Genomic DNA, 24,123 nt, shown 5'->3' on the forward strand with positions numbered 1-24,123 from the left:
AGAAAGGATTCTACTACATTGTTCTATTGGCACTTGTGGATGCTTACTATAAATTAATTTGGGCAGATGTCAGTGGTACTGGATCAGCATCAGATGCGCAGATATATAATCATAGTGAGCTGAAGGAATGCGTTGAAAACTGTACCTTAAGTTTCCCTGACCCCTTCCCCTTCCCTACTTCTTCATCGGTGACGATGCCTTCACCCTTCGACCAACCATGATGATAAGAAAAAAAAATTATGCACAGAATGGCACAGAAGTAGCTTAAAAGACGTATGCCAGTGTTTTTAACAGGTGGGAGTAAGTCACCATCAACTTGCTCAAGTCATGAATCAGCAAGTACCAAGTCAAGTCTCAAGTCAGCTGTCAAACACTTGGTGGTCATTATGACTTGAGAATTGGGACTTGCAGATTTATGACTTGAGAATGACTTAACAGTGACTTACTCCCACCTCTGGATTTTAATCCACTTACAATTGTTATAGAAACTTTGCATTATTTATTACCACCCTTGAAAAATGTCAGCTACATATTTTATAAATACTACCCAATCTAGAGCCCGTAGATCCCCAACACGCTAGTATATGAAATAACATCATCAGCAAAATACATCACAGTTGTAAGAAAAATATTTCAAATCTTTCATTATGGCAATTAATTATTTTCATTGATGAATAATTTGTTAATTATTTTTCAGATTAATCAATGCATCATTTTATATGTAAAGTATAACTTTGGTAGACTTAGACAACTGTATTCATCCCACCAGTTGCAATTAGTTTCAGCAGCTTGCATACTGGCACACAAAACACAGTAACCACCCAATACAAAAGATACATAGAAAATAAGTTAGGCATTAAAAAAAAAAATACCATGGGATACCGTATCATCACAACAATTTGATTAAAAAACCTACAAAGAGTTTAAAAGACGAATAGCAGAGGGAATAAAAGATTTAAAAAAAAATGGTTTGTCTTACAGACAGGTGAAACAAAGCAACGACCTGAAGGCAACAGGGAAAATTCACCTGCCAGCACATGACCAAGAGAAGATAAAATACAATTTGCTTTCCTCAGAATTTGCTGGTCACAAAAACTGGTTAGATCCCTAAACTTCACTCCAGTGATCTTTGAACATGTTTTTATAATACTATACAAGCTGTTTTTATCTTTCAGTGCGAGGCTGGGAAACCAGCAGATGAAAGAGAAACACAGGAGACTTTCAATAAAAAAAACCTGATAAAAACGACACATAATAATAGGGCTGACAGAGAAAGTTCACTTTGCGGAAGAGATAGACTCTCTGTTGCCCTCACTTCACAATATCTGCACTCTTCACATCAAATTTCAGCTTCTTGTCAAAAAAGGTGCCTAGGTATTTATATGCAGGAACTCTTTCCACAGCTTTGCCATGAATGATGCTGTCTGTAGCTGAAATTTTATTACGTCTGAAATCAATTATGAGCTCCTTCGTTTTAGACACATTTAGGTCTAAATAATTTATTTCACACCATGAAACAAAATCATCGAGGACCTCCCCATGTCCTGATTCAGCTCCCTGAAGAAGGGACAGCAGAGCAGTGTCGTCAGAAAACTTGTAGTAAACAGGTAGTAAACTTGGTACTTGGTAGCAAACAAATGCCCATTTCGGTTTCCTACATAATAAAGGGGCATCTTCAAAATATTTATTTTTTAACATAAAGTAAAAATATTAAATTTGCAATGATTAAAGAAAAAATAAGCAAATCCTAAGTATTTAAAATGTTAGAACCAATGAATAGTTGGTGGGTTTTTTGTTGCTAACTTAAAATGGTAAATTCATTCATTTTCTGCTGCTTGTCCGGGTCGGAGTTGCAGTGGCAGTAGACCAAGCACACTTCCCTATCTTTGGCCAAGTCCTCCAACTCTTCCAGGGGATCCCAAAGCATTCCCAAGCCATCTGGGAAATATAATCCTTCAAGCATGTCCCGGGTCTTCCTGGCTCCATCCTCACTAGATGTGCCCCCGAGGGAAGTAACCAAGGGGTATCCCAAACAGATACCCGAACCACCTCATGGAGGACTCTCATTTCTGTGGCTTGTTTCTGTGACCTTGTCCTTTTAGACATTACCTATTGTGGCTCAGTTCTTCCTTCACCACCGACACTGGTACAGTATCAGCAAAACATCCTTAAGATACTTAATACTTAAATGATAAACTGACTGGTGGTGCCCACCCAATAATGAGCCAAGCCCCCCCCCCCCAATAATTCTGCCAATAATGTGAATAGCGACTGACATATTTGTGGATCTCAACTGCAGTTTTGCGCTGAGAATGTCTCAATATTGCGTAACTGAGCAAAGTGATGAATGTGTGTGTTCGGTGATCCACCAATGCTGAATCACCCTTCACAAACAGGATTTTCGGTTTTGCAAATAAACATTTATTTGTAAAAACACACACACGTTACAAATCAGAAATTTGTCTTTGTGGATCACAAAGCACGCATACAAATCAAAGGATATTTGTAAATCACCCTCTGTGCATTTGCAAGTATTAATGAGACAAATTTAACTCCATACTCCAAAAGTTTAGGTTTCCTAAATATTTATTACGGCCACTCTTAAAACTTCACTTATCTTCATTTCTACCTATGTGCAAGTTTACTGAACTTGCAATCATTCTAAGTGATGTGTGTGTGTGCATTGATACCACATTTTAGAGGAGCACGGGTGACTAAAACATATACCTTGGTATTTATAAAGCAATTTACCATATATTGTTCATTTCAATGACATTTTGTGGAGCCCCTCCAACTTTTACCTCAGCCCCCCCCCCCCCCCCCCCCCCAACAAAAAATTCCTGGCGCCGTCACTGTAAACTGATTAGCAAAACAGTTATTTTCTGTGGCTCTACCAGTAGCTTGATTCAGCAATTAAATTACATAAGTATGTGGGCATATTAGGGCCATTTTGGGTTAAATTAAAAAAAAAAAGTAGCAGGAGGAGTGGTAATATTTCGAGGTGGGGAAATGGAACCAAGAATCTACAGGTTTTAAAGAAACATTAAAAACATCCGCCGGAGTGTTGAAGCACTAAAAAGTTTTAATTTCGGTAGGTGGCGCACTTTTATTTTATCCGAGACTGTAACTAACGAAGAACCCCAGAGAACCAATCAACAGGCGAGTTTGGAGGTCATTTCCTGTGTTTAGTCTTTGCTTGACTCGTGTAGTGTGGTTAAAATAATTAGCAGAATTGAAATCATGAATAATGTTCTTAGTCGCTCTAAGCAGCTGGTTTCATCAATATTTAAAAGCGGCGTTCTGATGGAATATACTAGTGTCTCTAAAAGCGTGTGTTCGGTCACTAGAAGTCGGTGTTATAGTCGATTTTTGGCTCGCTGCGGGAGAGAAAATAGCTCATGTCTTCTTTGGCAACAAGCAATAACTTCATCATCCGGCTGCCACTTTGCTCCAAAAATGTTCTTTTCACATCAGCGCGGTGAAAACAGCGACTCGGAGCAAAGTGTTGGAGTGGCTGAAGACGAATCGCAGCAGACTGAAATTCAGAGTGAGTAAAAAAAAAAAAAAACTGACACTTTCTACTTGTCGATAGTCCTAGCATATACAAATTTGCCATGTGTGAACATCATAAATGGGCAACAACAAAATAGAAAAATAATACACGTATAGCTCCTTTGTATGACTTATTTATAGTGATCACTGCAAAATCGCTCATATAATGGCAGCAATAAAATATCTCACTAATAATACATCTAGCATGTATTGATTCATAAAGATGCTTTTATGACAGAGGTAGGTAATCTCTGTTTCAGTGTTTAAAAGTTGGCGGTGGCTATCTGTACGTAGCCGTATTCGTATAGTAAACTTGGCTGACCAAGAATAAGAAAGAACTCTATTAATCCCAAAGGAAATTGTTTAATCCCGACCAAGACATGTTGGGGAAGATGACATGTCATGGTCAACCCAGGAAAAGACGTTTTGCCTGGAGGCCTATTTTGCCAACAAATCATACCATTTGGAGCATGTTAGCCCCCAAAATGGGAATCAGCTGCAGATTGTGAATTATCACGCTAAACGTTTCTGTGTCGGCTGTCAGTTGTCCAGGTGGTTTCCATAGTAGAGAAGCTTGAATCTTCGACTGGACTGGGTTGCTTGATGCGAGGACGTTTCGCTTCAAATCGCAGAAGCTTCCTCAGCTAAAATTCTTGCTCTGGTGGTCTGACTTCTGTCTTGACTCTTGTCAAGAAGAATGATCCGAAGTCACAAAAGCTGGAGTTTTAAACCTAACCAGACCCCTCCTACCGAGAGGCAGACTGCTAAGGCAAGTGACTAAACAATAGCTCTAATTAGAACCTATTGTGCTCTAGTTAGCACTCTCCTAATGACAGGGCAGCTGTGGCTCCCTTGACGACTCTGCTGATGACGTGAATGACTCAATACCATGAACAAAAGACTGAAACTGCTTTGACCTGAGTACCCCATTGTAAACAGGGGATAAAGCATGTCTCGAAGATTCAAGCTTCTCTACTATCACGCTAAACGTGCATACTGGAAAAAAAAATCACCCGAAAAACGTGAACGCAGGTCTCGTAAAACAGGAATTTCTTCACAATTTTGTGTACAGGGTGGGCCAATAAAATGTTACCACTTTTTTCATTTGTACAATTTTCAAAACAACAAAGATGTCTTTTTCATTTTCAGCATCTGTCAGGAAATTCGGAGAATCCCTCTTGAGATGTGTGGCAATGTCATCAAAAACTTCAATGTGCACGTTGCAGCTGTAATCCAAAGAAGAGGAGTGTGGATTGAACATGTCATCAATTATTGAACTGTACGGAAAACAAGAGACAAAGTAGAAAAACTCTGGTATCAAATGTTAATTTGATGCTTCTGTTACAAGTCTGTAAATAAAATTTTCGAACAAGTTCTCATTTCAAAAGCTTGTGTATGATCAAAAAGTGTTAACATTTTATTGGCCCACCCTGTATGTTCTTGGCTGGGGAGCCAATGGTGCGAAGATACCGTCTGTGGGATTATGACTACACACCTCTCACTTTCATTATGCCACAGGGCTTCGTGCCACCCCTTGACTCGCGCACGCGGTTATGAAATTGCTCAAATTTGATCCCCGCACTGGCACACCAGATTGTGTGCCAGTGAATAAAGCCATCTTAAACTGTGTGTATACTGTGTGCGGCTGCGTGCCAGTGCATAAAGAAAATTTTGAAATGTTCAAAACTTCTGGCACGCATTGATTTAATTTAGTGTGAACATTGCGCAGCCTATTTGAAAACATTGCGTGTCAATGCAGGCAGCACATCTGTACTTGGAATTAAAATTCTAACAAGATGTTACATCGATAATAAATATAACTTTACAGATCCATTATATAACTCATGAGAAGGAATGAAAATGCACTTGTTTTCCCAATCGATTACTATATATATATATATATATATATATATATATATATATATATATTATAAATAATGACCTTTGAGAGAAGATTCCAAATGCGTTCTGCACTACATGACAAGCACGAGACAACCTGCAGCTGTAGATAATTTCTCTGAATCTGTGAGCAATGAGAGGATGGTTAGATCAGACAAGTTCTGAGAGCAAATGTCTCATGTCATGATGTGTCATGTCATATGTGTCACAAAATGATTATTTTATATAGTGTGGTATCAAGTGGGACAAAGTGTTGTCTGGATGTCTTTCCTTACTCTTCTCCTTGCACAGTCACTCAATTTTGAGAACTGTCTACTCCATGCAAATTTACCACAGAGTGCCATACTGTTTGTATTTCTTTCTAATTGATGTAAATAAAGTCCAAGACATGTTCATTGGCAGCTTTACCATCAGAAAGCCTCGTCCACAACTACCACAAAAGACTCCAAGCTGTCATTGATGTTAAAGGGGCAATACTCGTACACTGTATTAAGAACAGGGGTATGTAAACCTTTGATCAGGGTCATTTGGGTAGTTTCTGTTGTCATTATGATTTAAACAGAGTAAACACAGTTGTCTGACAATAAATGGCTTCACTCAACCACTAACCATGAGTGAAAAAAATGTTTTTGTGTTGTCATTCATATTCTCTGAAGAATGGCCAAAAAAAAAAAAAAATCTAAATTCTGCCAGGGTGTGTAAATTTTGAGGACAACTATATAACTTTTTGGAATCTTTTTATGATCAGACAGATAATGTGGTATACATTTCAATATGATTGGAGCATTTTTAAATTTTGATCCCTACCTGACTGCCTATTGAAAATTCAAGTGGCTGATCTGCTTTTTCAAAAGAGTAATATCTAAGGAGTATTTGAGCTGAATTTGGTGCTTGTAACCCCATTTGAAAGACTGTTTCCGTTATTTGCTGCACTATCAGGTTTTTGTTCATCAGAGAGGGAGATTTTTGTTTTTTCTTTCTTGGACTCAATCACTGTTATACAAATGAAGGAAAATGGGAGGCATCCAGTCGGTGATCTGATTGAGTCTGTGGGGCTCTGTTCACTGGTTGATGTGGGCGCCTGTATTTGGATGTTATTTGTGTAATCACTGAAATAAAACTCTGGTGTTAGACATATACGAGTACAATAAATACAATAATGAAAACTGAAGTTGTTGTGGGCTTCATTACACACTAAGGTGCAGAATAGTCCTTGTAGAATATTTCAGAATTGTAAATAATATTTCTACCTTTTCTCCAGCAGGCTCCTCTGAGGGTTTCACCCTGGATGTTTTGGTGTCTCTGCTGCGGCAGGAAAATGCAGTGGATATCTGTGTGATTAAAGTTCCCAAAAACATCACATACGCAGAGTACTTCATTGTTGTCAGTGGCATATCACCAAGACACATCCGTGCTATGGCTCTTTATGCCATCAAAGTGGTAAGCAGCCGTTGCCTTTGACTTTGTCAGCTGTAAACCCTGAAACACACCAGGCCCAGATCTGTGGCATTGCCGAAGTGACACATTGTTGTTCTGTACTCACTTGTGCATCATCATTACCCACTGAGTGCGTATCAGAAGCAGGTGTTGAGTTGTTTTATTTTCCTCACTTTTTTTTTTTTTTTTTTTTTGGTGTGCCTACAAAGGGTAGATATTCTATGTAGAATGCTTTTCTTTTTTGTGTTTGTATTTGTTATTCCCTACTTTGTTGTGTCGTAGCCTACAAACAAAGCCTACAGTTACAGTGCCCTCCAAAAGTATTGGGCCCCTTGGTATTTTAGTGCAGTGGATAACTGAAAAAATGCTTTAAATGGTGATGCAAGCACCAAATTTGGCACACGTATTCCTTAGACATTACTCTTTTAAAAATGCAGAGTGGCCACATGAACTTTCAATAGGCGGCCAAGAAGGGGTCAGTTGAAGAATTACACAGGGGTCAAAATTTAAAAATGCTCCAATCATATTGAAAGGTAGTCCATATTATTTGTCTGATCATAAAGATTCCAAAAAGGTATAGTTTGGACTATCTGTGAATGAATGTTCTGGAGTTATGGGGTAAAACAGCAAGAATGGTGACAAAGGTCAATTTCAGTTTGTACAGGGGTCAAAAGTTAAAGTTGCTCCACTCTTGGTAAAAAGTGATGCAAATTATTAGTTGAGTGAATATGGTTTTAAAAAGGAATAGTTTGCATCATGCTTAGTTATCATGTTACAGGGTAGCATATGTCACATGTCATAGAATCCAATGGATGCTGATATTGTTTAACCTTTACTTTGCAAACCAAGCACACAACACAGTCAAAACTATTCTATTTATTAATCCTATTAGCTCAACCAGTAATTTGCACCACTTTTTACCAAAATTGGAGCAACTTTAAGTTTTGACCCCTGTACAAACTGACATTGACCTTTCTCAGTGTTTTTGCTGTTTTTACCACATAACTCCATAACATTAAATTAGGCTTCTCAATATAAAATTTCTGAATCATCTTAGACTAAAACTGAAAGTAAATCTCTACAAGTTGATATAAATTAATTAAAAATATAAAAGCCAAGATGATGGGTTGCATTGTAATGGGTCCCTTTGGTATAATACCTGTGAATAATCAGTTTCATTGACAGTTTTCTTCAGAGAAGTCAGGGGATGGATACATGAACATTTCCAAGTCACTGAATATGTCTTGGACTTTATTTACATCAATTATGAAGAAATACAAACAGTATGGCACTCTATGGTATGTCTCTGTGGAGTAGACAGTTCTCAAAAACTGAGTGACTGTGCAAGAAGGAGAAGAGTGAGGAAAGCCACCAAGACACCCAGACAACCCAGAAGAAGTTATAGGCTTCTGTGGCTGTGATTGGAGAAATTGTACAGAAAAAAATCGTACAATTGTGCATGTTTTGTATTTTGTATCCTCAGTTATACAGCTTCATTGTAAAGTGCTTTGAGCATCTGATGCAGATGGAAAAACGCTACCTAAATTCAGTCCATTTACCATTTCATGATGAAGTGGCACAGAGGAGGATTTTCTTTCACCAAAATATCACATCTAGGCTTGTATCTCAGATGTACCTTCTGGCAAGTTGAAGCAGAACTTTCAGCTCTTCTTTTTAAGAAAATCCTCATCTATACCAAAGTTTGAGTTTAAGGAAGATCATTTTAGAAACGTTCATATTGAGAAGCCCGATTTCCTTTTTGTATTTGAAATGGTATAAACAAATTAAAATGTGTAAAATACCAAGGGGCTGAATACTTTTGGAGGGCACTGTAAATCCAGATTAAACTACATGGGTCAAAGACTGGTGGCTGTGTTTTTGGAGTTACCATCATTTTTTCATATCTATATTTGAAGAGTTCAGATGCAAAACCCAGTATCTCCAAAACCATAAATTTTTAGTTGAGGCCAACATGTACTTGGCTGTCAAGGGGACCACCAGTGCAAAATATGAAAGAATTTGAACACACTGTTCTCATTTCATTGATAAAAGTCTGTGCATTTCCGAATATGGTTTCCTTAAATCTCCATTTTCAACTGCATTTTTCTCCATTTAAAGAGAAGAACACTTACTGGGTTTTGCATCTGAACTCTTCCTCTTCATTTACACACACAGTGCCTATTAGCAAGAGGAAAACACTAGCATTTTTCCTCCTACTTGAAAGGCTACAGAGGAGAAGTGCCTCCTGACTGGCTGGTCAGATGTGTGTGTGTGAGACCGTGCACCTGTCAAAAATAGACTTGCTACATATTGGAAGTGAAGCAGAGCATAGACACAGTTATGCTTCTGAAACATGCCCCTGCATAGTGATGAGCACACTGTAGTAGTGGTGCACATTGACTAGTGCAGTGGCTATCAATGTGTTGTAGCAATGGTGGAATGTAGACAAATATGGTGTGTACAAGGGGTAAGTAAAGTATTCGTAGCTTGTAATATTTTAAAGCATTGCATTTTTTTTTTCTCTCAATCTCTCTATGCAGTATAAATTTCTAAAGAAAGGTGATGAGCCACATGTTAAGATTGAAGGGAAGGATGCAGAAGACTGGATGTGCATTGATTTTGGTATGTAAATCCTCCACATCCAGTTTTTACATGAGCAAATCGTGATGTCTGGTGGTCATCCTGCTCCTCCTCTCTGTCTCAGGGCAAATGATTGTTCACTTCATGCTGCCAGAGACCAGAGACGTGTATGAACTGGAGAAGCTGTGGACTCTCCGCACCTATGATGAACAGCTGACAAACATTCCTGCAGAGACGGTACCAGAAGATTTCATATATGACCTTGATGACCCAAAGTAATGGCAGAAAATAAATCACCCAAAGTGAAGAGACTGTTGTTTGTTTGTTTTTTGCATCTTTTCTGATCCTTGTGAGGAGAGAAAATATATTTTTAATTATATTTCACAATCAGCATCAACTCAGTAAGCTCTGAATTTACTTTAACAAATAAATAAATAATAAAAAATTCATTAATGGGATTCAATCTCTGAATTGCAATTGCTGCTTGCACTGTTCGTAATCTTTGCCCCATCATAGGGTATAGTCGAGGTCAGAAATTAAAGGAGAACTCTGATATTTTTCAACTTAAGATCTACTTTTTGATGTTTTAGGGATTATCTTTTCACTGGCTACCAAATTGATTTTAATCAGTGCATTATTGATTTAGAAAACAAATAGCTGTGGGTTTCTCAGCAAATTCATGTTAGGGGTTGTGACACTCAAAAACATTAGAAATGTGTGACAACTTGTAGAGGATCCCTGTGGATGTAAATGTTCATGTTTATCTCACTAAGTGTAAATAAACATTTTAACGTGACTGATTGTGGAGTTAGCTGCTTACCTTAGCATGTTAGGAGTCGGCTGTCGCTGCCCTCCATGAACTCATTACAAGTAGAATGTTGAAGAAGGGCTCTTGACAGTTGAATTTTAATGACTCCACAGAGGGCAGTGCCGCTGAATATGCTGCAGGCTAAGGTAAACGGCTAACTGCGTAATCGGTTGTCTTAAAAAGTTTATATTTTGTGAGGTAAATATCTCGCAGTGATCCTCTCCATGTTATCACATGTCTGACATTTTTGCCTGTTCAGTGCCAACAAGAAACTGATTACTGTCTCTGTCTTTTTTTTTTTTTTTTTTTTTACTTGTTCCATACAGTACTAACAGTATGTAGCCCATTAGCCTGTGACGGTGGTAGCATTCTGCACCAATTAAAATAATATTTGTAATGCATAAGTTAGTGTTTCGGAATGAATTATCGTGAAGCGTGTAAATCGACAGACCGTTGGTTCCCTGACATTTTGTTGAGATGCTGTAGTTGTTTCAGGTCTTTGCCAAATGTGTTGATTTTCACAGAAATTTGACTTTTAAAGCAGAATGAAACTTTCCAAAACAGAGTCCTGCATTTCTACGTGCGTAGGTACGTGCACTGTATCCTAATGCCTTCCATAGTAAATGACCGTTACGATTCATTGACTCCTTGTAAGTCCTGCTGGATAAGAACATTAGCTAAATGTAAAAATGTAATGAAGTGAGAGCCGTTTGATGGGGCCTGGTGTTTTAAAGCTTTGTTTATTACATGGTTAGAAAATGAAGAATGTGATTCATAATAATGTCCAAAAGTAGGAATGACTCTCCAAAGCGCAACTGCTTTTCAAGCTATGAAGCCAAGAAATAAATCCAACTTCATCATCATCAAACTAAATGTTTAGGTGCTTGCTGTATATGTAGTTTTACCCCAGAATTTCCCTTAAGGGGTTTTGGCAAAGGTCAAAATTTGGTTTTATCTACCTCCCCTACTTCTCTCAGGTCCATTGATTGACTTCCACCAAACTTGATATGTTGAAAACAGTCAGCCACAGAATTGCCTTTAAACATTTTTGACAAAGGTCAAGGTAATTGGAGTCATGTCTTTATTTTTTCACTCCGATGTTTACAAACTTGGCACACACATGTAGGTGAGTTCTGGACTTGCCCAAGCAAGGCCAAATTTGGTAAAGGTCAGCTGTTGGGGTCAAAGATCAAAGTTTTAGTTTGAACTTCAGCTTGCAAAGAACCTGGCACACAAATGGGGGTAGGCTCAGTCGGTGTGTGTGTGTGTGTGTGCAGCACAGCTCTGGATTTATTTGAAATATGCATGTTAAATAATTGTTACAAAATAGATAAAAACAAAGGCTTTCCAGTGGATATGCAAAATATGTCACTAAAGATGAAGTGAAATCTTTTTCTTTGACTTGAAACAAGTCATTTCTGTGTCTGACACAAACACTGCTGTGGCTAATGTGCTCATCAGTTGCACAGTCCGTTTACCCACTGTTGTGTGGCCATTAATGTTGTGCTGCAGTACTCTGATGGAGATGACGAGTCAAACAGAGTTTAACAAGCTTTTTGTAACTGTGCAGCTGGTTTGCAGAGATGATGCTTTGGTATAAAACAAATCCACTACAACAGGTAGGTAATATGTAATTAATCAGTTTGCAGAAAATGGAAAATTACTAACTGATGCACCACAGAAAAGTTAGTCACTTTCTTTAACATTATGAGACTGCTGATTTCCAATAATTCTAAATTTAGCATTCTGTAGTTGTAAAAATATTTTTGCTTTTGACAGTGTTGGATTTGGAGAACAATACGTCTGTAAGGTTTGAGGTGAGATACCAATGTTTCTTAGGTTCTAGTGAAGCCTGTGATATATCCAGTGAGTCGGAAAACTAAAGAATGGGACTCAGTGGGTGGATACCTCTGGTAGAGCCCTACTGTCCAGTGCTATCATTACATCCGCCAACCAATGTAGGAAAGTTTTATAGTTTGGTATACATGACTTTATGACATCATAAGACATAAGTACTAAAAATAATTTTAATTGATGTAGATCACTACCATTTTTCTGAATCAACAGTGCATCAGGAAAGTATTCACAGCGCTTCACTTTTTCCATATTTTATGTTACAGCCTTATCCAAAATGGAGTAAATTAATTTTTCCCCTTAAAATTATACTCACAACGCCCCATAATGACAACATGATTTTTTTTTAATTGTTGCAAATTTAGTAAAAAATACAACCCAATGCTAAAATACTCATGGCCGTATGAGCATTGTTCTTTATAATTTGCAGTTGTTTAATTAATTATTGAGATCCTATTGTCCTATTGAACATGTACAGATTGTACATGTTCAATAAAGCCACTCCAATCAAAAACAATATTTATGTTTTAATGGCATCTGCATGTGGACTTGTGTGTGTGTGTGTGTGTGTACACATGACTTTTTGACAAGAGCAGAAGTTGTGCAAATCAAGGAATATTTGTAGATCACCCTCTGTGCATTTGCAGGTATTAATGACACAAATGTAACTCCATAGGAAGTTATATTTGATTTAGTGAAAGCATGGACGCTCACGTCATCGATTTTGCTCCAGAGGTGTTATAAGGTTCCAAAAACTTGTATTTTTCTTTTAGAAAATTGCAAAATTCTCAAAACATTTTAACATTGTTATTATGGGGTATTGTGTCTAGAAGTTTGAGGAAAATAATTCATTTCATCCATTTTGGAATAAGGCTGTAACAACAAAATGTGGAGAAAATGAAGCGCTGTGAATACGGGTGAAATGACAGCAAATGGACTTGAACGTCACTGTGGCTGCTCTGTCTTGTTTGATATGTAACCACTTTTTAAATATATGCTCAGGGTTGCCTTGTGGGGAAATCGCTGCAAGAAAACAACATGACAGATTTAAAAAAAAGAGATCATATTCCCTGTAGTGCACGTTGCTCTACCCCTCCCTCACTGTACATTCACATTACTGTAATAGTATTGCTTTGGAAAAAAATTAGGTTCTGTAATATAAATCTGTTGTTCAGGAGGATATGCAATTGTCTCCAGCTTTCGTCTTCCCTCGGAGGAGGATGTTTCTGGGGAGTAATACCAGAAAACACATCAAGAACATTTGAAATGATGCCCTCAAGGCTCTCTGTGTTTTACCCACTTGTCCTTATTTTTCAGCAAAACAGCCTGCAGGCTGATGTGACAAAGTTACTTAATGAGGATTTCAGGCATTTATAGCTCCCTGTGCATTCATGAATTCTTCAAATAAAACATGAATGATTGCTTATCCGGTAAAACAAGTGATTGCACTCACTGGTGTATGATATACCAGTATGTAAGGTGTATCGTAAAACATCTATCATTGATCTTATTGCCTTATTTGTTTTGCTGTAATTGTTTAATGAAATTAAACAGAAGTACAGAACTAGAGGGATATTTCTATTGACCTTTGATCTTGATTCTTTTAATCCTCTAATGATGTTTACAATTTAGTAAAACGACTTGGATCAAAGGTCAGGATCTGCCCCTTGAACCTGATTATAGGACCAAAGAAAGAGACAAAGTATAGAAAACATTATGTATTTGGCAGGTCAGAGACTCAGCGATCAATGCTTGATGATCAGTATCAAAGGTCAGTGATCAGCAGCAAAGCTCAGGATTAGAATCGGGAACAAAAGTGAGTGAGCAAAATGAAAGCTCAGTGAGGAATCAGAAACCAAGACAATCAGGATCAAAGAATACCAGAGGACTAGTGCTCAATAAAAACGTGATAAATGATAAAATGCCAGTAGATATGGAAACAGGAGCTTTGGATCTTGGTGCTATGTGAATGTCTGACTTTTTTTTTTTTTTTAAAGAGTTCAACAACATTACTCTTTTATGATTGTACCTTGATTTTTAAGACGCGGTCGGTCAGACTCTCATAACCGCCATTCCGCTGAACAAAGTGGGCCATAGTGTGGCGTGTGACGTGAAGCTGTAGTTTTCAAATTCTTATGTAGGCCACCGTGTTTGCACCGTGTGTCCTGGAAGCGGGAATAGTGTTCCCATGTGACTCTTAGGAACCAAAAGCACAAATCTCCTGTCAAATGTCAGGAGGCTGTTCATCAAAGAAAAGAGGAGCCATTAAATGTTTCTTCCCATTTAGAGGCTGAAAGCTTATTTTGTGTCCTCTATCAAGGAGAACTGAAAGTTTGCAGCTGTGTGATTTAGTGTCCTTTCTTGTATGAATTGATGCAATTTGGAGCTGTCCTCGCCTGTCTGGGCTCACATCTTCACACAGTGAGCATCTGACGGCAGCTGTTACCAGTCAGGCCTGTTTTAGTGAGACGACTGTGGAAATATGTGGAAGACGCTTAATAAACGGTCAGGATTGGTGACAAGGTGACACTGGAAATCTTTTGTAATTAGATTGAATAAAATGTTATAAGCTGTTTTCTCCTTCTGTTTAAAAGCAAAATCTTTTGGTCATGACATGAAACATCTTGTGATGTTTCTGTCCATTTCCCATTTGGATTCTACCACTTGATTTAAGATTTTTATTTAAAAAAAATGTAATGTCTTCCATTTAGACAGCCCATCTGAATTACATTATACATCCCCTGGCAAAAATTATGGAATCACCGGCCTTGGAGGATGTTCATTCAGTTGTTTAACTTTGTAGAAAAAAAGCAGATCACAGACATGACACAAAACTAAAGTCATGGGACTTTATGGGACAAGAAAAGTGTCCAAAATATCAACATAAACTTGTGCATTTATTGATGATGTAATGACAGCCATCTCCCCAGTGCCTTTACCTGACATGCAGCCCCATATCATCAATGACTGTGGAAATTTACATGTTCTCTTCAGGCAGTCATCTTTATAAATCTCATTGGAATGGCACCAAACAAAAGTTCCAGCATCATCAACTTGCCCAATGCAGATTCATCACCGAATATGACTTTCATCCAGTCATCCACAGTCCATGATTGCTTTTCCTTAGCCCATTGTAACCTTGTTTTTTTCTGTTTAGGTGTTAATGATAGCTTTCGTTTAGCTTTTCTGTATGTAAATCCCATTTCCTTTAGGCAGTTTCTTACAGTTCGGTCACAGACGTTGACTCCAGTTTCCTCCCATTCGTTACTCATTTGTTTTGTTGTGCATTTTCGATTTTTGAGACATATTGCTTTAAGTTTTCTGTCTTGACGCTTTGATGTCTTCCTTGGTCTACCAGTATGTTTGCCTTTAACAACCTTCCCATGTTGTTTGTATTTGGTCCAGAGTTTAGACACAGCTGACTGTGAACAACCAACATCTTTTGCAACATTGCGTGATGATTTACCCTCTTTTAAGAGTTTGATAATCCTCTCCTTTGTTTCAATTGACATCTCTCGTGTTGGGGCCATGATTCATGTCAGTCCACTTGGTGCAACAGCTCTCCAAGGTGTGATCACTCCGTTTTAGATGCAGACTAACGAGCAGCTCTGATTTGATGCAGGTGTTAGTTTTGGGGATGAAAATTTACAGGGTGATTCCATAATTTATTCCTCAGAATTGAGTGAGTCCATATTTTTTTCCCTCTGCTTGGTCTAAAAAAGTAACCGTTACTGAGTGCCACAATTATTTTTCCTGATTTCTTATACTGTTTCTTAAAGCCAGAAAGTTGCCATTTGAAATGACTTTAGTTTTGTGTCATGTCTGTGATCTTCTTTTTTTCTACAAAATTAAACAACTGAATGAACATCGTCCGAGGCCGGTGATTCCATAATTATTGCCAGGGGTTGTAGACCAAAAGCTCTTTAAACACATGGGGAGTCTTAATGGCGATGTCCACTGTCACCCATTTGAGTTTAAGCATCATTGGTTTAATTGAAAAACTGTTTCGGTGGAGTTTGGGTTGGATGGTGCTCCTTTGTCAAGTTCACTCAACCTTCCAATCAGTGCTACAGTGCATTTTAAAAAATTATTACCTCCACCAATGAAGTTAGAGGAGGATATGTTTTTGCCCGTTTGTTTGTCTGTTTGTTTGTGAACAGCCTGGAACCCACAATTTTTCATATATCATTATGAAATTTTTACTAAAGATTCATATCCTGATACGCAAGAACTGGTTGAATTTTCAAGGTCAAAGGTCAAAGTCATGACAAATCCCTATCTTTAACACTGAACGAATTTTGAAAAATTCATACCTCTGTCAAAAAAAGATCACATTTCTTTCATTTAATGTATATTTTAAATTATATCTTAATCAAACGTCCCCCAATCACTCTCATATTTGAAAGTGAAGTGCAGACTGACACTCACTATCGCCTGACAAAGTTTGATCTGGATCTGATCCAGACTGCGCCTTTAGCAGAAATTTTATTTGAACCTTGAAAAGCCCATTTGGTGAACATTTTGCGTTATATCTCAATCAAAAATATCTCAATCACTCATTTTTTTCTCATGGATTTACCTACACCACCAAAATTGGATGGAGGTTCCAATGCCAGTTTGTCTATCTTCCAGTTATCAGTCAGAAAACAGTTAAATGCCAAAAACTAATGACAAATTGTGCAAAGCAGAGATAACTGATGTTGTGTGAAAATTGTCTGAAAATGAATACACACACACAAAAACAACTTTGATTCAAGTGCATGAACTAAATAAATACTCCTGACATTTGATCACATCTAATTTAGCTTATGAAAAGCCACTTCTAACAGGACTTTTACCTTGAAAATTTTTTTTCCAAGGTAAAATTTTGTGGAATTGAAAACTAGTGTTGGTGGAGGTGCTCTAGTTTATTTTTACTAAAACATGCAAAAACTGAAACATTTGTCATGGCGTACATCACACCAGTGGTGACAAAAGAATATTTCCTGGAGCTGTCATTCACAGATTAACACAGGAGTATTTTAATGTTCTGTCCTTTTTTTACCCTGTATTTGAGTATTTTCCTTTTATTGCCTTGCTCTTTTGTCGTTACAAACCCTCCTCCCTCCCCAGCAGGCTCACACTGTATAAAACCTGGACCGTGTTTGGAATCAGACAGAGAGGCCGAGAACTGCGTGGGAATCTGTCTACAGCCGTGTTTTTAGGTACAAAATTAGAATGTAAGTTTTTTTTCTTTTTCCTTTTTCTTTAAAATACATAATTATGGATCAGATTTCTGTCATAGGTCACAAACATGAGGCTTGGAGTATTAATCTAATATGAAGCTGCATTTCTATTTGTGATTTTGATCTAAATCCTGAATGTTTGGATAATATTTTTTGTTTACCGTCCCCTGTGGTCCAGGACTCGCTCTGGTGCTGTGGTGTCACTGAGTATTGTGGCTCTTTGCCTGTTGGCTTGTTTTCACTCTGGCACAAATGCATATCCAGCCAAACCTGCCAATCCCGGGGAAGGTGCACCGCCTGAGGAGCTCGCCAAATACTATTCAGCACTCAGACACTACATCAACCTCATTACAAGACAGAGGTTAGTGCTTGACTTTTTGTTCAATAATAATAAAAGTTCATGCTAACATCTACCAAAATGTTTCTGGGCTATGTTTAATGCATAGGTACGGGAAAAGGTCCGGTCCAGATGCAGTCTTTTCAGACTTGCTGGTGAGTGAAAGTGCAGAGAGTATGGCTGGACCCAACTATCTCAGGTAGGTTATTACAATTACAGTGGATTTCTACTTGTTACAATTTTTGAAAAGCTTTTTTTATACATAGATATCTCCATGCCATATTGTATTTGCAAAGACTACGTCAGATATGTATTGTATAATAAAACGCCAGAGGAGCTCTGTGATAAATCACGTCACTGTTGCAACTTAAATTGAACAGGATCATATTGATGTGCAATTCTAATGGATTTTGATGTTTGCCTAAATGTGCCGTTTACTCCATTTGTACCTTCCTTATGTTGCAGATATGATATGTTACCAGTGTGGTGATGCTGTTGGACTTGTCACATCCAGAATGACCCCAACACAACGCGTCTGCGATGTGTGTTTCCAACGTCCTAAAATTAAATTGTAATCCATTGAATAAATAGTGTCATGCAAGTACCTTTGGTCTGTGATATTGACAGTGCTGCACATATTTCTGACACATAGGTGCATAATTTCAGTGTGGTTGTATTGAGCACTATAGTGCTTTTTTGCATATGTCACAGAAGTGAAATGTATTTTCTCCGCACATGCTCCTGGATACTTTTTTCCTGATATGTTCATGCGTTATTGGTCAACCCTAAATCACTTTTTACAGAATTACATGAATTTTTACAGAATTGCATTATTGTAAAATTATTGCAAAGGCATTTACCACAGACTGTATGGGTATTAGTGTTCTCACTGAAACAGCAATAGTGCCCTCTACTGGCGAACTCAGGCAAGGTGAAAACAGGTCATTTGTAAATTTGTTATGAAATGAAAGTATGGTATTTCATTCATCACACGTGTACAGAGTGGTACTACATGTGGGGTGTTTGAACAAAATAATAGAAAAGGTTTTGATCCAATTTGGGCCAAACTTGGTGGAATGATTGAGGGAAATTTATCAGTTATATTGTGATTTAAATCAAGTTAATTGCCCGTAGTCAAACTTTGTGCCCAAGACATGGCAGACATTAGAATGGGTTTTCTGAGGAAGTGGTAAAAGACAAACCTATAGTTACTATTAAATGCTAATATGAGGTCATAGTCACCTTTCTGTTGCTCACATGAGTTATGTGTCAGCTGAGGAGAAAGTGGGTCAGTTTTCAAATCAAATCAATTTTATTTATATAGCGCCAAATCACAACACACAGTTGCCCCAAGGCACTTTATATTGTAAGGCAAAAGCCATACAATAATTACAGAAAAACCCCAACGGTCAAAACGACCCCTTATGAGCAAGCACTTGGCGACAGTGGGAAGGAAAAACTCCCTTTTAACAGGAAGAAACCTCCAGCAGAACCAGGTTCAGGGAGGGGCAGTCTTCTGCTGGGACTGGTTGGGGCTGAGGGGAGAGAATCAGGAAAAAGACATGCTGTGGAAGAGAGCAGAGATTAATCACTAATGATTAAATGCAGAGTGGTGCATACAAAGCAAAAAGAGAAAGAAACACTCAGTGCATCATGGGAACCCCCAGCAGTCTAAGTCTATAGCAGCATAACTAAGGGATGGTTCAGGGTCACCTGATCCAACCCTAACTATAAGCTTTAGCAAAAAGGAAAGTTTTAAGCCTAATCTTAAAAGTAGAGAGGGTGTCTGTCTCCCTGATCCGAATTGGGAGCTGGTTCCACAGGAGTGGAGCCTGAAAGCTGAAGGCTCTGCCTCCCATTCTACTCTTACAAACCCTACACAGTAAAATCACCAGTGTAAAACTAACACTGGCAGTGTTAATTTAACACTGCCAGTGTACATATGGTCCTACTCTGGCCAGAGTGGGACCACATGTTCACTGTCAGTGTTAATTTAACACTGGTGATTTTACTGTGTAAGAACTACAAGTAAGCCTGCAGTCTGAGAGCGAAGCGCTCTATTGGGGTGATATGGTACTATGAGGTCCCTAAGATAAGATGGGACCTCATTATTCAAAACCTTATAAGTAAGAAGAAGAATTTTAAATTCTATTCTGGAATTAACAGGGAGCCAATGAAGAGAAGCCAATATGGGTGAAATATGCTCTCTCCTTCTAGTCCCCGTCAGTACGCTAGCTGCAGCATTTTGAATTAACTGAAGGCTTTTCAGGGAACTTTTAGGACAACCTGATAATAATGAATTACAATAGTCCAGCCTAGAAGAAATAAATGCAAAAAAAGCAGTCCTACATATTTGTTTAATATGTGCATTGAAAGACATATACTGATCAAAAATGACTCCAAGATTTCTCAGTATTACTGGAGGTCAGGGTAATGCCATCCAGAGTAAGGATCTGGTCAGACACCATGTTTCTAAGATTTGTGGGGCCAAGTACAATAACTTCAGTTTTATCTGAATTTAAAAGCAGGAAATTAGAGGTCATCCATGTCTTTATGTCTGAAAGACATTCCTGCAGTTTAACTAATTGGTGTGTGTCCTCTGGCTTCATGGATGGATAAAGCTGGGTATCATCTGCGTAACAATGAAAATTTAAGCAATGCTTTCTAATAATACTGCCTAAGGGAAGCATGTATAAAGTGAATAAAATCGGTCCTAGCACAGAACCTTGTGGAACTCCATAATTAACCTTAGTCCGTGAAGAAGACTCCCCATTTACATGAACAAATTGTAATCTATTAGATAAATATGATTCAAACCACCGCAGTGCAGTGCCTTTAATACCTATGGCATGCTCTAATCTCTGTAATAAAATTTTATGGTCAACAGTATCAAAAGCTGCATTGAGGTCTAACAGGATGAGCACAGAGATGAGTCCACTGTCTGAGGCCATAAGAAGATCATTTGTAACCTTCACTAATGCTGTTTCTGTACTATGATGAATTCTAAAACCTGACTGAAACTCTTCAAATAGACCATTCCTCTGCAGATGATCAGTTAGCTGTTTAACAACTACCCTTTCAAGAATTTTTGAGAGAAAAGGAAGGTTGGAGATTGGCCTATAATTAACTAAGATAGCTGGGTCAAGTGATGGCTTTTTAAGTAATGGTTTAATTACTGCCACCTTAAGAGCCTGTGGTACATAGCCGACTAATAAAGATAGATTGATCATATTTAAGATCGAAGCATTAATTAATGGTAGGGCTTCCTTGAGCAGCCTGGTAGGAATGGGGTCTAATAGACATGTTAATGGTTTGGAAGAAGTGACTAATGAAAATAACTCAGACAGAACAATCGGAGAGAAAGAGTCTAACCAAATACTGGCATTACTGAAAGCATCCGAACATAAAGATATGTCTTTGGGATGGTTATGAATAATTTTTTCTCTAATAGTTAAAAGTTTTGTACAGAATTGATCAAATGTCAAGGTCACACAGAACAATATAGTCTGGTATCACTAAATGACAAATAATTAATTGGCATTAGTATTGCACTCTCAGTGTTTCTTTATAACAGGGTAACTGAAATATATCACTGCTACACAATCTTGTTAAAGGCCTTAAACGTATGTCATCTGAACGTGTGCCTTATGTAGCTGCATGAGCATTTGTCATGAATGGGAGATGTTTAGTTACATTATAATCTACTGCAGAGTAAAATTTGTAGCCATAATTTGTAAATTCAGACATCATTATTGGTTCTAAGAGCTATCTCTGGTCTATTATATCTGAACTGACAAACATTTCAGTAAATCTTCAATTTTACAGCAGCATTAATTTCAATTTGTATAAGAAATGTATCAAATGTTGGTCAGTCAGTAACTGATAGAAGACAATTGGTCCCTGCAAATATACAGTATGGTGGATTTTGATTTCAAAACTGTCTGTTCCACTTTTTCAGTTGCATGTAGTTGTATTTGTAGTTGTAGTTATTCTTCTGAAAATTTTCAGTGGCTGGGTATAGTTTCTGCAGGTCAGGGTTTGTCAATGTGATATTGGTATTTTTAACAGTTCATTTTCTGTGTTTCTTGTATTAATCAAGCACTTTGTGTGTGTGTGTGTGTGTGTGTGTTCACTGTATGGAAGAAAACACTATTTGAGCTGATTTGGACCAGCAATACCTTTACTAAAGGTGTCATATTGTGTACAATGGGCTTTTTTTCAGTGCCCTGGTAACAGTGCAGTCTTAGACATCAAAAATGCAGATGAGTGGGTGAGTGAATGAGTTAATTCAACTACGCCAACTTGTGTAGATAACAAGTCAAAAACAAGAAATGCCATATTTTACTAACTTTTGATGCACCAATTAAAAGAGCGACTTTGTGTTGCCTATGTAATATCCCATAGATGTGTCTGCCACCTGCTGGATGGTTAGTGAATGCTGCATAAACTAAAAAATTTGAAACAGCTGTGACTGAACTTGTGTAGTTTTTCTGCCTCCTGAAGACTGGACATGTCATGTCCGTCTGCGTGCAAGTGCGCAAAGAAATGAAATGTTCAAAATCTCCAGCAAGCATTCATTTTGTGAACATTGCGCGATCTATTCGAAAACACTGTCTCACCGCAAGTCAACGCGTCTCATTGCCGCAGCGCATCTGAACAATTATGACGACATGCTAAATCCATAATAAACATAATTTTACAGATACATTAGCTAACTCATAAGAAGGAATGAAAATACAACTGTTTTACCAAGCCATTACAATATAAATATTATAAATAATTACCTTTGAGATGATTCCAAATGCGTTCTCCACCTCATGAAGCACACAAGAAAAACTGCACTGCAGATAATTCCTCTGTGATTCCAGTGTGAGGAGCTCAGCACTCCCCTACACTAGTCTGCGCATGTGCGAACCTTGTGTCGCAGTCTGATCTGTGCCCTGCCTTCACTGCACATGCGTCATGTCGGAGCATTAGCAGCGATTAACAGATTATCGCCTCGTTTCTGCTTAAAACTGACTTTAGAATGATTTAAGAGATTTTACTTTGTCATCTGGTGGTTTATAATCGCATTGTTCCCTTTGATGGGTAGAGAGTCAGACTCAGCGAGCCAGTGTCAGACACACTGGTGTCACGCTCTGATTGGTCCCCCATCTTTTATTATGAATTATTGCTGAATATATGTGGAAATGATTGTTGTACAAAAGCTTGAGAGTTCTGTCACTGAGATAGATGACTGGAGTGCAGTTTTACGCAGAAATGAGGCGATAATCAGCGAATCGCTGTTGATGCTCTGAAATGACGCATGTGCATTGAAGGCACGGGACTGCTGAGAAGGGGGAGTACTGAGCCCCTCACACCAGCAGTGATGAGAGATAGTTTCATCAGCCAAGTTCTGAGAGCAAATGCATCATCTGCTACAAAATAATAATTTTATATACGGCAGCGTCCAGTGGCACAAAGTGGGACTCACTGGCACAACGAATTGCACGGCAGTGTGGGGATTAAATTCCTGTAAGTGTCAAGATGGATTTAGTATGTCCGCTTTGGGCTACTTTATCAACATAGTGGTGTCCATGAGGGGGCCCCGCTCCCCTGCAGATAGGAAAAGCTCCATCTAAACGTATTAAAACACACTGATTCACTATGCAGTAATGACCAGATGGTTATAAATGCTATACAGCTATATATGCTATAAGTCATACACACTGATATCTGTTGCTAGGACACCCGAAAAGCTGTTTGATCTGTCTTAACAAGGGCAAATTTACATTTTGATAATGACAAATATTTTGTGTTGTTTCCAAACACTACGACTGCACACAAACCAAGACGATAAAACCCCCCAAAACTCTTGTTTTAAATTATTTTGTAGAATATCAATTATATCAATTGTTCTTTTGGAAAATCCTCTGTTTATGTTTCATTTACAGATTTCCTCTTGAGGCCAGTCAATAAACGTATGCTTAGAAGAATTTACTAACCGGTTTGAAGGCTTATTTATGTTTTTCTAATAGATGATCATGGAATCAGATACAGTCGTATGCAAAAGTTTGGGCACCCCTGATAATTTTCATGATTTTCCTTTGTCAAGGGTCAATGAGCTTACCAAACCAATTTTCTGTTCCAATAATTAGTCCTAAATGTATTAAAATCAATAGAATGACAAGTAGTCCATGAGCCACTCATCACTTTTGACCAAATCAGTACCATTTAAGGGGAATAAACAACACTTTGAATCCAGCCTACACAAAAATGCATGATAGCCATCCCAGGGTGGTTCCTCTAGCCAGGTAGGGGTCAATGAATAATTACACAGAGGTCAAACTTTAAAAATGCTCCAATCATGCTTAAAACTATATCACATTACTTGTCTGATCATAACAATTACAAAAAGGTATAGTTTGGACTATCTCTGATGGAATGGTCTG

The 24,123-nt window shown here is 38.0% G+C and overlaps 2 protein-coding genes across 3 annotated transcripts; both read left to right on the top strand.

Annotated features, from left to right (window-relative positions):
- Positions 1–3,149: 3,149 nt before the first annotated feature.
- Positions 3,150–9,773, top strand: malsu1 (mitochondrial assembly of ribosomal large subunit 1). 2 transcript variants are annotated; one of them, XM_034174983.1, is made up of 4 exons: positions 3,150–3,547; positions 6,713–6,891; positions 9,429–9,510; positions 9,593–9,773. In XM_034174983.1, the coding sequence occupies exons 1-4, from the start codon at positions 3,241–3,243 to the stop codon at positions 9,745–9,747; spliced, it is 723 nt and encodes a 240-aa protein (XP_034030874.1). In that variant the 5' UTR covers positions 3,150–3,240; the 3' UTR covers positions 9,748–9,773. The 2 variants fall into 2 exon arrangements, with proteins under 2 accessions (XP_034030874.1, XP_034030875.1); XM_034174984.1 differs by having other exon boundaries at positions 6,716–6,891.
- Positions 9,774–17,216: 7,443 nt separating this feature from the next.
- Positions 17,217–18,293, top strand: LOC117514496 (peptide YY-like). The gene is made up of 4 exons (XM_034174985.1): positions 17,217–17,349; positions 17,534–17,716; positions 17,802–17,891; positions 18,158–18,293. Coding segments are annotated over exons 1-4 (300 nt in total). The 5' UTR covers positions 17,217–17,347; the 3' UTR covers positions 18,183–18,293.
- Positions 18,294–24,123: the final 5,830 nt, after the last annotated feature.

Source organism: Thalassophryne amazonica, chromosome 7 (genome assembly GCF_902500255.1).
Source record: "Thalassophryne amazonica chromosome 7, fThaAma1.1, whole genome shotgun sequence".
Lineage (NCBI taxonomy): Eukaryota > Metazoa > Chordata > Actinopteri > Batrachoidiformes > Batrachoididae > Thalassophryne > Thalassophryne amazonica.